The following is a 15,213-nucleotide window of genomic DNA, read 5'->3' on the forward strand; positions in this document are numbered from 1 at the left end:
ATGAAGTGCAGGACACAACCATGGTTAGCCTATAATATGTTTATTCGCTGACAGATTTAGAAGTGACACTTCAATTTACAACTACGACTACTCTTCAATGTACAAATTATTTTTAATAATTGAGTGTATGTGAGAACCACGTCTACTAGGGATACCCAGACCCGGTAGAATGAACTCATTTTGGGGAAATGCAACTCATGGACTGGACCCTGACAACCGCATGTTTACTGTAAGTGTTTTATGCATAAAGTAAAAATGACCAGTTCCGATTTTCAATAGAACCTGTCGCTGTCGCAGAACACCCTTTTGTCTTGGAACCCATTTAGCCACTTGGAGCCTCTTCAAATTGGTAGTGCTCATGTCTACCTATGACATTCATGCAGGTTGTCAGTCAACAAACAACTCCAGACAAGTAGACTTCCACACCTGCGCTTGTGCGTCTCGCCAGCGTATTGTCCTACCTGTGAATTTATTTTAACCGAGTTGCTTTTCTCTAATGGCAAAGGTGGAAGGTTGTCCTAGCGGAGAGTCGCCGTTCCCTGTTGATCTGAGTCCCAGGAAACTACTTCACTTGGCAAAGGACGCGCGGTGCAGCAGCCGGCCACCCCCGGAGGGCGCAGGGTCCGTGACCGTCTCAGAGTCGGAGAGAAGGGATGGAAAAGGAAGCTTTTGCCAACAATGTCAAATGAATGTGACAGAGCTGAAGAGGCAAGCGCTGGCCTTGACAGACCAAAGTTCACTAAAGGTTTGTGAAGCAATTTTTTACTTTAATATGAGTCTCAAGTGCTGATTGCCTTTTAAGTACCAATAATGCAAAATAATAATTTTCATAAACGTTACACCGAGGTTACATAGTTGATAATGTTGTTGGTTGATTTTTGGATAATATTGCAATGGCATGGTAATAACATCCTTCCCCCACTCACTTGAAATGAGTCCAGTGAGGTGGCTCTTTCATTTATTATGAGGCAGGTAGTAATGGGAGATGAATATGTGTTTGTTAACCTCATGCTCTGCTGGCGTAACAGGGACAGGCTGCATTGGTTCCATACAGCAGGTCATATAGGGGCACACAGATGGCATGCTAAGAATAATTATTTTTGCCATCCTCCTCCCAGTGTAGCTAGCAGTGAAGGCATACAGTGTGATTCTGACTAAGTCAGGGTCATGACCCGTTCCCCAGCTTTGCTCTGTGGCCCTCATCACTGACGGGGACCTTAAATCAAATCAAACTTTATTTGCCACATGCGCCGAATACAACAAGTGTAGACTTTACCGTGAAATGCTTACTTACAAGCCCTTAACCAACAGTGCAGTTCAAGAAGAAAATATTTACCAAGTAGACTCGAATAAAAAGTAATAATAAAAAGTAACACAATAACAATAACGAGGCTATATACAGGGGGCACCGGTACCGAGTCAGTGTGCGGGGGTACAGGCTAGTTGATAATAGGTTTGAGCCCACTGCCCACGTGCTTATGCCATAGTCTAGACTCTATTACGATGGGTACACAAAGGCAGGGTGAGACATGGCTGTGAAACTCCTTGTGAGCTCTGTATTCCCAGCATGTAGTAGCTGTGGCTTTAACTCCCCATACAAACACACCTTATTATAGAGCTGCGGTTGTCCTCTGGCTGGGTGCAGAGGTAATACATATCAAGTCCTTCTCCTCTGTGAATACTGGAGTCATGAGAAGCTGTAGGGTAATGACACTGATTATAATGTCCCAGTCTTCCTGTGAAGTATTTTATTTGGCTGCTCACAGCCACACGCTGTTTATGGATGTGAAAACTCAGCGTCTGAGACTGAAAGGTCTCTGGAAGTGGCCTATTGTCTTGCTAAACAATGCTTATGTCTTTATTTTGCTCTCGGGGAGAGTAGGGGGGAGGAGGGGAATAAGCAAGCTGCTAGTGGCGGAGTCTGAGGAGGAAGTCAAATCCCAGTTGACATTCTCGCAATGCATTGAAAGTGTTCCTGTATGGCTCGCCCCACAATTCCCACCGCTGTTAAATTTAGGCCCTTTTTGTTGATGTCACTGCTGCGTGAGTTTGCCCCAGGGTTTGTTCTCCTTGTTGTCGTGTTGGAGGGACTGTCTCATGCTTAGCTTGGATTACAAGCCCTCCAGCCTCCTCTGAACCCCCTCAGCACCTCGTTTCTTATGGGAAAAGGGAGATGAGATAAACGATTGGGGAAAACCTTTGGGAGGAATTGAACTTCATCACTCAAGTGTTCATCTGTATGTGTGGTCGAGTTCCTCTGTGGGGGTGGCCTAAATCATATCAGATCCGGGTAAGCCCCCCCCCCCCCCCAACAGATGTACACTATCCCACCTGCCAGTCCTTCTCCATGGGAACTGAACAATCCCCTCTCGGTTACCTGTGTGGTCCTCTCCAGGTGTGGAGCGGTTGAAGGGTGGGATGGGGGCTGCCCCTTCCTTCTCCCATTATGCACATGTTGATGGCTAAATTGGGCCCTAATTCTAAGGTGGTAAACAGCCAAGGCAGGGTTCTCTTATAGTGCTCCCCTCATAGTATCGATTTCTCCAGCTGCAGGAGAAAGGGCTCCATTGTCCCATTGGGCCTGTGCTGCCCACCTGGAAGGTCTAGCTGGATGTGGTCGTAGATGGATGGCTTTCACAGATTTTCTTTGGTGGAAGAGGGCCATGTGATGTGTGGTGGAAAGATGACTGTTGTGGGATGTTTGAGCTCCTGGCACCAGAGCTACAGAGTTCTGCTGTACCTGTCATGGTGGATGGGGGCCATCTGAGTTTACCCTGGGAAAATGAGAGAGGGAGCTGTTTATGTGAGGGTTTCCCTCCTCTATCCTCCTGCCGTCCCATTTTTTTGTGATGAGGAAGTCAGCCTGCCTCCCCAAACAACCCCTCCTCCAGTTCCAGTAGACTTATTGTTTGAGGACAGTATCAGTAGCAGCCAGCAGATACATTCAAGGAAGACAATTTGGGTTGAATGAGTGTACTATGCTGAAGCCTGGGTTTACTGGGAAATGCACAGACAGTGAACTGTCTCAGAGGTGGCTTTCGTGTTATCCTGTTTGTCCTTCAAAGAACCCTCTCAGGTCAGTCTAATGTTGTTAGGAACTTGAAGAACTCCTGTTCTTCCTAGTGTCTCTATGCTCTGGGCCACTGGCTCAGTGTCAACCTGAAGGAGCTCAGAGTAGCAGCAGCCAGCATACACTACAGCTGGGCTGGGAGGGAGACGGTTGCTGCATTGCTGTGAGGTGTTGTTGAGGGAAACGCAGGGTCAGCATTAGAACAATGAATGTGACACATGATTTTCTTTATGGTCTGTTGCAGCCTGCACAGCCAGTAGCAGCAATTAGTCTTTTTCCACGCTCTCTGTCATTAAGTGCCTGTCTCGTTCACAGAGGAGCAGTTCCTGTGTCCCCCACATCTTTTGTTTTCATATTTATAGCTGGCATGTGCTTTGTCTGACATCACCCATACCACTTCACCTCACTTAATGCTCTAAAGTAAAATACAGTGACTTGGACACACATTAACCAGACATTGTTAGACAGCAGCGCATTGAAAGAAGCCCTGGTAGAATGGGTTTTGCTTAAAGGACAGATACCGAAGAGGCAGATTAAATGGAGACACAGGTTCTGCAGACTTGATTTTCTCCCTTAATCAAAGGCATTCACCCGGTTAATGTACAGTATTTGATTTATATAACTAAAAACTAACAAACAATTTTAATAGTACATGTCAGACAGTCTGGATGGCTGCAGCAGAAATTACACATTGTATTTCAGGTAGCTGGACATGAAGGCAAGGTGAGGTATAATAGGGGGAAAGATGATCACTTGAAGGCTAACCTCAAGTTCAAAGCACTAATTACCCCTCAACCGTAATCAGAGGATCTGTCAACATTCAACATGCCTATAGAAAGACCAGACCTGTACACCTGGCTCAGATCCACCTGCATTTAATGAACGATACCCCCTTCATCCACCCCTTCTGATGGTTTCTGCCCTGAAAGAGTTAGTCAATATTTTGGCCATGCCGTGTGATGGATTGGGAGGAGGAAGTTTTTTTGTTGTCTGCACTGTCAGCTGTCTCATGAAAAGGTAAGGGGGCTGTCAGTGACAACAATGGTCTGTTGGGTTTCTACAGGCCCTACAGCCTGGCGGTATTGTGACCCACAGGGGCTTTAATTCCTCAGCCATGGCCAGGCAGCAGCTTCTAAAGCCACTGGTCCTATTCTAGACAGGCTGACAGTTACTTGATATGGTGGTTGAAATAAGTATCCTCCCTCCCTATCTCTGACTATCACCCAAACCATGAAAGAAAATAAAGGGCTCACGGAACGAAAAGCAGCCTGGCTATTGTTTGTTAGGTACTGTATACAAGCTGGTATATCGTCACTCTGCTTTCAAAGCATGTATCCTTGAAGCTCCTTGTGAAGCAAAGTTTATAGTTCATGAAATGCACTGTACAAAGAAAACATTTCCCTTACAAACTTTCCTTCAGGGTTTCCTTCAGGTGAGTTTGTATTCTCATTGCATTTGATGTAAGAGCCTTGTAAGTTAACCAATATATTCATAGGTTGGAATGTTTTTTTAGATTCCAGTCACTTACATTGTGTATGTCTATGAATTAGTCTTTGTGTGTATGTCTTTGTTCATAGTACAGCCAGGGCCAGTTCCAGGGCCAGTGTGAGTTTATGCAGAGTTGTTCTGATGGCTGGAAGAGATAAGTAGATCTTGTGTTAGTACTACACCAAGGGGTACAGGTCAGTGAAACAAGCACCGTAGCCAACACCCCCACATAGCTACTTATATACTAACACCTAGGAATATGAATACAGTGTGGACTTCATCAACTTCAATTAAGTGGACTTCATGATACACAGAATGACTAACAGAGAAAGCCTTGCAGGGGTTTATGGGCTTGCAGACTTGGATTAATCCGAGCAGTTGGAGGTAGAGGTCAGTGGAGAGCTGGCATTGTGGCGTGGTGAATGAAGGGTTTTATTGGTGTTTGCAGTCTGACTGAACAGGCCTGCTATTTGCTCACAAGCTGATAATGAATAATTCTATTGATGTGTGATGTCTAATGAACAGGTACTCCTAGTTAGTTGACTATGTATTTAGAGATGTCTTTGTTTTTGTTTATCCATCTGTTTACTTGTCTGTGTTTGTGTATTTATTGTGTGTGTGTGTGTGTGTGTGTGTGTGCGTGTGCCTGTCTGTCCAGGCTAGGTACACTTTCCTAAATCCCACTATGGGCTTATGTAAGTGTTCTGTAGAGGATATTTCAATAAAGTTTTTGGTTGCCATGGACAACAACCCATCTGGACCATTTCAGTATGTATGCATCACCACCTTTGTAGCCCTGGGTGACGTTTCAGAGCTTACACAATCACCATGTTCATTTCTCATCTGCCTATTCAGAGTTGAGTTGACAGGGTAAGTGCCAGGGATCACCAGGCATCCAAATCAAGAGATTTAAGTTTCTGAAGAGGTATCATTAGTGTCAACATTTTAGGGAACATATTTCTACTGGACTTTGCATAAATTAATGTGTTTATGTATGTGTGGGTACATGTGAGGGAGAGAGAGAGAGAGCGAGAGAGAGAGTAAAAGAGAGCGAGAGAGAGAGTGAAAGAGAGCGAGAGAGAGAGTGAAAGAGAGATGGAGTCAGACTGAGTGAGCCTGTCCACCTGGCTGGCTGCTGTTTCTCAGGCTTGCCTGGGGTGTTACCTCTACCTTTGTTGATTGACCTCTGACCCATCTGTCAGTTCTCCCAGCCTCTGCTGTGGGATAGGGTGGGATAGTGTTTCAGGTAGCCGGGCTGGCTGGAACAGGTGTAAGCTGCCAGGTCTACCGCAGGGGGGTTGTGGACAAGACTGATGAGGACAGGGGAAGGATTGTGGGAAGTCATAAAACCTAAGGTAGATACAGAGTATGACCACATTGAAGAAAAAAAGTAGGATCATACATTATTTTGTTCACTAGTATGAGCTATGGATGGTTGTAACTGGTTGGGCGGGGATGGGGGTAGAGGTGAAGGGGTGAGGTCCCACCCTGCAGAACCTGCTGAGAGAGAGCCTTGCCTGGGGAGAGGAGTGCACTGTGAGGTGGGCTGCCTCCTCCTCCATGTCCTTCTGGTGAGGCCAGCTAGGCTGTGCTGCTGTGCTTTATGGCATGTGCGCAGTATTAAACTGCAGAGCAATAATCTGATGTCAACCAGCAGAGATAACACAGGCATCAATCACAGCCAAGCCCTGCGGTATCTGCGTGGCTCAGTCAACAGTACGGAGTTGGAGCAGAGGACAATCTCATCACACTCTGCTTCTGCACTCAGTGACTCTTTTGTTCTCCTTTTGATTTGCTATTTTCATTACCTGTTCACCTCATTAATACATAATTCCTGTACTGTGCCATTTGATTGTTTCTTCTGCTGGATGATTGTCTGCACATATGACCACATTTGTGGTGTCTAAGAGACAAGTGTCTGGAAACAGGACAGCGTGTGGCTGAGAGAAAGCAATAATGTGTTGGTCTCCCCCCCCCCCCCCCCCCCTACACCCCGTGCCCCTCCCGATTCTATTCCAGTCTGGCAACAACAAGAGGAAACGGCCGTCCACTTCAGGGCGGGGCCACAGGAAACAGCCTTCGAGGGGGACTTTGGTTGGTTGGCCTGTGTGGCATACCTAGGCTTATACATACAGCATGGAGGCTGATGCTCATCACTGGTCATCAGGGCAGGGTAGAGGAATCTGTTTAGGTACTGGAATAGCTGCCATTCTTCCCCTTTTGGCAGCACCCCTCACTGTGCTGAGATAGTCTACAGCAGACGGACTCTGGACAAGATTAGACAGGCCACAAACACAGACGTGCTCCGCTCAGACCATCTGGCTCTACTGCTGCTGGCTGGCACTGGATGCAAAAGGGGCAGTCCAGATGTGCTCCCATTTACCTGGTGAAGGGGAGAGCAGCTTAGTGCTGGGGGTTTAGCTTCATAGTTCTAGTCTTTAATGTTAGTGAAAGCTTAGAATTGTTGTCATACCTACAGTGAAACAAGCAAGCTCCACCTGTGCTCTCCCATAATCATTCAACATGATGACCTTCAATCGATTCAGAGCGCTCAAGCCTTTGAAAGTATATGGTAATATTGTACAATTCTTAGTACAAAACTGAAAACAGATCATCAAAAATTATGTTTTTTCTAAACTTTAGGCACATTTTCAATAGGCTTAAGTACAACACACAAAATCACACAGTAACTTTTTCACCAACCTAATCAGTGTTTTATCTAGAAATACTTTTCATATAAGGTAATTGCCTTTCACAATGCAATGCTCACAATACTTTTCATATGATTCTCTTTTAATTTATTTAAATACATTTTACCATCACTTAATCCAACTGCGCTTAATGGTTAATTACTTGGCGTTTGGTAAACCTATAGATTTTAAATGGTTTGTCACCATATAGCATTTCTGTCAATTTTGATGAGTATTGTAAGTGTATTGCCTTATGTGAAAACCGTGTAATCTACTGTAATTTACAGTACTGTAGCATATTCCTTTCAGCACTTCTAAAGGGCCGTATCTTGCTTGTTTTGCTATTGGATTAACTGGTAGTTAAAATGACTAAATTGAAACGAGATCATTATGTTGTGTTTTGGGGATTAAACCAATGTTCTTATTACATTTAACAATAAACGTGTATTTTGAATCAATAGTTGTGTGGTGAGATGTTTACAATCCAAATGAATGCACCATAACAGGTTTTCAATGAAAAGCTGACTGCGTTACAAGTGTGACCGGTTTGGAGTTTTGAACTAAGAGTTTAAAAAAAACTGTAACATGAAGGAGCCCAGCAATGACAAACATTCCCCCTGTTGTTGTCTCTTTGAGAAGAGTGAATGTTCAGTATATGAAGTAGTCCCATTACTCCTCTATAATTATCTAGAGGGTTGAGAGATGATTTTACAGAACTCATTGATTTGAGGAATCCCGCAATAAAAGGAAGGATCAGTATTGGAAGAAACATCTCACTTTTGTGTTGCTCAAGGTCAGTTTGATTGAATGGTCAACATCCTACGTAATAGTATGCCCAACTCTGTATGTAATTCAATGAGATGGCTCCTGTTGGGTTAAAGATTGTTTGGGGAAATACCCCAGACCAAAGTAAAACAATTGATGTGCAGTCCTGCTTTATTGGGCAATATGTTATATGATGGCAGTCCAGTGGTCTGTCCCAGAGCATGAAAACAATGTGAGACGTGAGAAGAAATATCAATGAGTCAACAACAGACTGAACAAAGAGGTGTGACTGAGATGCATAAATATGACCGACCGCCTCTATTCGGTCTTATGTAGAAGAATTTGAAATGGTGTTTTTTTTACATTGGATAAAAGTAGCGACTCAGAGCTAGAAAATAGTGTATCATACACTACAGTTGAGGAACAATGGGAAAGTAATTCTGCTTTGAAAGTTGATACATTTGTAACCCCACATTTGAAAAAATTACCATTGAATGTTTTAGTCAGGGGTGCAACTGGGGGGACATATATTTTCGTAAATTCTATATTTTTAAAAATACAGTCGGATAACACTCCAAACAGCCTACCCGACCGCTCGGAGGCGTCCACATGGTCCTAAAGCACACCATTGCCTCATTTGGTATCACATTCCAATGATAAACCTGGGGGGGGGGGGGGGGGGGCATTTCAGAATGTGGGGGAGACATGTCCCCAGTGACACAAATACGACAGGCTGCATGACATCAGCAGCCTGGTGGTCCAAAATAGCATAACTGGTGTATTTTAACACCAATAAACCCATCCTTTTAAAAATGTATTTAGTATACGGCAATCAAGCAAACCAGGCAACTTAAAGCAACTTTCTTAACAACGTTTTAGTTTGTTTCTAGCTTGTTTAGTTAGCTGGCTAGCCAGTTCAAATAATAACCATATCATATAGCTGGCAACGTCTTAACGTCTTAACTTTAAGCTATTTGTATTCATTATTACAGGAAAATAAACTCACAACAAGATAATTATTTACAAGTTAATGGCAAGCTAATTACAGAAAACGGCATACTGTTGTGAGTGTGACGAATTAAAAGCAAAGCATTCTACAGGGGAATTTTAGAACTTGGACACTGTCTCGTTGACCTAACTTTATATCCTAATTTTACTTTGGTTCAGGTCATGCTGTTCTTCACATTACCGTCTTTGGTAAACACACAATCTATCAAATAAAATCGAAGTTTATTTGTCACATGCACAGGATACATAATGTGTAAACGGTACAGTGAAATGGTTAGTTGCATAGTGGAGTCTTTTGTTTAGACATGTAGCTAGCTAGCTAAACAATGAACTCATAACATTACTACCTTGCATGAATCTACAGCTAGCTAAAACTAACCAACTAGGTTCAGTATTAGCTAGCTAGCTAACATTAGGCTATGAATAGCAATGCAAATGGCTCTGAGATACGAATAATATTACTACACAGATCCTACACGTAACTTTAGCTAGCGAGCCAGCCAACCAGCTAACGTTAGCTAGCTAGCCAACAGTACGCCTTAACTTACAATGAAAATTACTTTCTGACAGAATTAGAAATGTATCATATCTGAAAATGTAGCTAGCTAGACTCTCTTACCCGTATACATGAATGAATGCTTTTCCCTCTCTTTCACAGATGCCATGGTTGCCCTTAGTTTGAAGATGTAATCCAGAGACAGGTGATCTATATAACAGCCTTTGTGTATTCTCTTTTCGACGCCCTCCGCATAAACAAACGCCTGAATTTCCTCCATCTCCTTAGCGATCATACTTTGCTTCCACCGGGAATTCCACTGATTTCAAAACTTTGTCCTCCAGAAAGTGGAGAGCATTAGCAACATTATCACAGTTCTTCCTGATATCTTTATAAAAAGCTGTGTTAGAAAGGATTACCTCACATACTGAGCAGTTTATGTTATAAACAGAAGCATACTACATGGCAAACCAATCCGAACTCATCTCTCGGCATGTCCAGCCCATTCATTATCTCAGCCTATCATGGCTAGCGGGAATGTCCCTGTCTTTTTCTGTGGCTAAGCCAACTTGGCTCGTAATTTAACATTTTTATTCATAATTACAGATGGCATGCACGTTTGTTATTGAGGCACATAAAAGTTCATATGTTCCAGAATTTTTTTGATTAAAAAAAAATGTTTAAACGCCTCTTCTGTGAAGTAGTGACGCTCGACATATGCCTAGTCTCCTGAAACGAGTCACAAATCAGCATGACTAGCTTACGAGGAAGAAGTGTGTGTGTGTGCTCCTGACAGCCAGTGTGTTTGTGTTTGGACATAGATTGTCGTGTGCTGTCAGGCTGCCCTGATGCATCATAATGAACTGAGATGTACCATAGCCTGGCTGTCAGGAGCACATCTCTGGAATTGATTCAGAGTATCGGAGAAAACATAATTGTTCAGATAAATTTCCAGTGTGATTATCAGAGAAGTGGGCTGAGTTTGAGCTATTCTTCCCCTGGCTCCATAAAGCGCAATAAATTGGCAGAAGACAAATCACCAGCCTTATAGCAATGTACAGAAAGAGAACGCCAGCGCTGTGTATCCTTGCCAAGATGGATCTGCATTCGGCAAACTCTAAGTCCAGCCTCTCGGGGCGTGGCAGGTGAGCCTCCCTCCTCAGAACAAACAGATTGGATCACTATGGGCATTGTGGGTAATCTAGACTTGACATTGTCGTGTTTGTTTCCCCCTTCAGTCTCAACTGGACATCTGTTTATGGAAAGCTGCTTTGTCTCTGGCTCACCTGCCAATACTGACAGCCCTGTTTGACAATGTTTACCAATTGTGAGTGCACGTGACTGTGTGTGTCTGTGTGTGTATGTGTGTGTGCCTGTGTGTGTGTGTTTGTGTGATGGGGGTTGAGCAGCAGTGCTAGTTTGTCTCCAACTGCCTCTTTGGTATACGCTGGCATATTCTATGTTTATTCTATGTTTTTTTTTATATCAGGGAGTTTACCCTGATATACGGTGCTCCGTAAATCTCTACTCTGTGTGAAAATGCCAGTCAAAGTTCACGTTACTGCTCATTTCATGGTTGAGCGTCCCGCTCTTTGAGCAGAGATGAGTGTGGATGTGTGTGTACAAGAAATAAAAAGAGAGAAAGAGAGAGAGAGAGAGAGAGAGAGAGAGAGACATTGGATGAATTTGTGCTGAGAATATTCTTAAATCTCACTACAAGAGCAACAAGGACTATCCTAATTGTTTAGTTGTCAATACTTCTCATTGAAATACAGTCTCTAGGCCATTTGGCTGGTTGAACATAGAAAACCAACTGCTATCAGTCTATGCTTGTATCTTTATTATTATTAAACCTTTATTTAACCAGGAAGGGCTTATTGAGATTTAAAATCTCTTTTTCAAGATCGTCCTGGCCAAGATAGGCAGCACCAAGTCATTACAAAAATTACAGACAAACAACATGAAAAACTACAAGTAATCTAGTAAAAACCATAGAATTCMCAAGAGTATAACAAAATCAAAAACAGCAAATTAAAAACATTGACAGGTCAGGGAATCAGTCTCAAGATCATTCATCAGTGATTTAAAAATACCAATCGGGACAAGTTCTTCCAGTTTAAAAGTATTTTGTAAGGCGTTCCAAGACGATGGCGCAGAGTACATAAAAGCCCTTTTACCAAATTCAGTTCGGACATTTGGAACAGTTAGCAGGATAAAGTCCAGCGAACGAAGAGAGTACCCACCACATTTCTGAACAATAAAAATGTCTAAATAAAAAGGTAGTAAACCCAAAATGGCTATTGTAAATAAATGTATACCAGTGACTGAGCCTACGAGTGACTAGAGAAGGCCAGCCAACCCTGGTATACAAAGTGCAGTGGTGCGTAAGGGTTTTGCAGTTTAAAATAAATCTCAAAGTGCCATGGTAAAGGGTGTCAATTGATCTCAAACACTGAGCGGAAGCATTCATATATAAAATATCCCAATTTCAGCTTCAATTTTTTTTGTAAGTTGTTGAATGCAATTTAAAAGAGAGGCCATCATCAATTAAAATTACAAGATATTTATATGAGGTTACAGTCTCAATAATAGGTGAAAAGTTCAGAGGTCTATTTCTTGCTTTAGAAAACACCATTAGTTTAGTTTTGTCAGTATTGACGATAAGCTTCAATTGACACAATGTAACGGCAGCCTTCCTCCTCTTCGTCTGAAGAGGAGGTGTAACAGGGATCGGACCAAGACGCAGCGTAGCTTGTGCTCAACATGTTTAATTAAAACAATAAACAGTGAACACTTACAACGAATACAAAATAACAAATGTGGCAAACCGATACAGCCCTATCTGGTGCAGAGAAAACACAGAGACAGGAAACAACCACCCACAAATCCCCAACACAAAACAAGCCACCTATATATGATTCCCAATCAGAGACAACACAAAACATCTGCCTCTGATTGAGAACCATATTAGGCCAAACATAGAAACGGACAAACAAGACACACAACATAGAATGCCCACCCAGCTCACGTCCTGACCAACACTAAAACAAGCAAAACAGACAAGAACTATGGTCAGAACGTGACAGTACCCCCCTCCTGAGGTGCGGACTCCGAACGCACCCCCTAAAACTCAAGGGGAGGGTCTGGGTGGGCATCTGTCCGCGGTGGCGGCTCCGGCGCAGGACGAGGCCACCATTCCACCATTGTCTTTGTCCCCCTCCTTAGCGTCCTTTGAGTGGCGACCCTCGCCCCCGACCTTGGCCTAGGAATCTTCACCAAGGTCCCCACTAGATTGAGGAGACAGCTCAGGACAGAGAGGTAGCTCAGGACAGAGAGGTAGCTCAGGACAGAGAGGTAGCTCAGGACAGAGAGGTAGCTCAGGACAGAGGGGCAGCTCCGGACTGAAGGGCAGCTCCGGACAGAGAGGCAGCTCTGGACTGAAGGGCAGCTCCGGACTAATGGCAGCTCCGGACTGAGGGGCAGCTCCGGACTGAGGGGGCAGCTCCGGGCTGAGGGGCAGCTCCGGCTGAAGGGCAGCTCCGGGCTGAAGGGCAGCTCATGACTGGAGGGCAGCTCATGACTGGAGGGGCAGCTCATGACTGGCGGGCGGCTCTGGGCAGTCTCTGACTGGCGGGCGCTCTGGCAGCTCCTGACTGGCGGGGGGCGGCTCTGGCAGCTCCTGACTGGCGGCGGCTCTGCAGCTCTGACTGGCGGGTGGCTCTGGCGGCTCCTGACTGGCGGCGGCTCTGGCGGCTCCTGACTGACGGACGGCTCTAGCGGCTCCTGACAGACGGGCGGCTCTAACAGCTCGTGACAGACGGGCGGCTCTGACGGCTCGGGACAGACGGGCGGCTCAGATGGCGCTGGCAAAGGCAGGCAGCTCAGATGGCGCTGGGCAGGCAGGCAGCTCAGATGGCGCTGGGCAGGCAGGCAGCTCCAGACGGCGCTGGGCAGGCAGGCAGGCTCAGATGGCGCTGGACAGGCAGGCAGCTCAGACGGCGCTGGGCAGGCAGGCAGTGCAGGCGGCGTTGGACAGACGGCCGACTCTGGACCTGTGAGGCGGCACAGTAGGCCTGGTGCGTGGTGCCGGAACTGGTGGTACCGGACTGGAGACACGCACCTCAAGGCTAGTGCGGGGAGCAGGAACAGGGCACACTGGACTCTCGAGGCGCACTATAGGCCTGGTGCGTGGTACCGGCACTGGTGGTACCGGGGAGGGCAACCACATCAGGGCAAGTGCGGGGAGAAGGAACAGTGCGTACAGGGCTCTGGAGACGCACAGGAGGCTTGGTGCGTGGTGCCGGAACTGGAGGTACCGGGCTGGAGACACGCACCACAGGGAGAGTGCGTGGAGGAGGAACAGGGCTCTGGAGACGCACTGGAAGCCTGGTGCGTGGTGTAGGCACTGGTGGTACTGGGCTGGGGCGGGGAGGTGGCGCCGGATAGACCGGACCGTGAAGGCGTACAGGAGCTCTTAAGCACCGAGCCTGCCCAACCTTACCTGGTTTAATGCTCTCCGTAGCCCGACCAGTGCGGGGAGGTGGAATAACCCGCACTGGGCTGTGTTGGCGAACCGGGGACACCATACGTAAGGCTGGTGCCATGTACACCGGCCCGAGGAGACGCACTGGAGACCAGATGTGTTGAGACAACACAAAACATCTGCCTCTGATTGAGAACCATATTAGGCCGAACATAGAAACGGACAAACAAGACACAACATAGAATGCCCACCCAGCTCACGTCCTGACCAACACTAAAACAAGCAAAACAGACAAGAACTATGGTCAGAACGTGACACACAAGGTATGTTGAACAGTATAAAAAGCATTTTGCAAGTTCTGGAAAGCTTTTGTAAGAGACGAGGCACAACAGTAAATAACAGCATCATCAGCACAAAAATGAAGTTGCGCATTTTGGAAATTTTTGTCTAAATTATTTATATAAATAGTGAATAAGAGAGGACCAAGTACAGAGCCTTGGGGCACACCATTACAGACAGACAATTTAACAGACATGAGTCCATCAAATTGAGTGCACTGAGTTCTATCAGACAGATAGTTAGCAAACCATGCAACTGCATGCTCCGAAAGACCTACACTCGACAATCTCTGCCTTAGTATAGCATGATCAACTGTATCAAAAGCCTTAGAGAGATCAATAAAATGTGAGACACAGTGCTGTTTTTTTGTCAAGGGCTTCAGTGATATCATTTAAAACCTTCATGGCTGCTGTAATTGTGCTATGCTTCTTCCTGAAGCCCGATTGGTACATTGATAAAATAGAGTTAGTAAATAAAAACTCTTTTACCTGTTCACTCACAAGGTTTCAAGTATTTTCACCAGGGGTGACAGCTTTGAGATTGGCCTATAACTATTTAAAAGAGTTGGATCTCCCCCTTTTAAAAGTGCTGATTTCCAGATTTTCGGAATTTCATTACATTCCAGGGTTAGATTGAACAGATATGTAAGTGGTTCAGCTATGAAATCCGCTGCCAGATTTAAAAGGCAGGGATCCACAAGATCAGGACCTGCAGGCTTTCTCTGATTTAAGGATTTCATGGCTTTATGTACCATCTGCACTGAGAATGGCAAAAAGCAAAAAGTTTGACCAGCTCTCACTGGTTCATCCACACAGGGTTGTACAGAGACAGAAGACACTGAATCAAACAGCCTACCAGATGATACAAAGTGCTC

The 15,213-nt window shown here is 45.1% G+C and overlaps 1 protein-coding gene across 1 annotated transcript in view; it reads left to right on the forward strand.

Moving 5' to 3' along the window:
* Window positions 1-15,213, forward strand: part of LOC111963317 (kinesin-like protein KIF26A) — a 110,278-nt gene continuing 95,065 nt past the window's right edge. The window contains exons 1-2 of the mRNA XM_023986658.2: window positions 1-229; window positions 506-745. Of these exons, the coding sequence (XP_023842426.1) occupies window positions 170-229; window positions 506-745 (300 nt within the window). The 5' untranslated portion in view covers window positions 1-169. The remainder of the gene's footprint in view (window positions 230-505; window positions 746-15,213) is intronic.

This window comes from Salvelinus sp. IW2-2015, linkage group LG4q.2 (assembly GCF_002910315.2).
Source record: "Salvelinus sp. IW2-2015 linkage group LG4q.2, ASM291031v2, whole genome shotgun sequence".
NCBI classification, from domain to species: Eukaryota; Metazoa; Chordata; class Actinopteri; order Salmoniformes; family Salmonidae; genus Salvelinus; species Salvelinus sp. IW2-2015.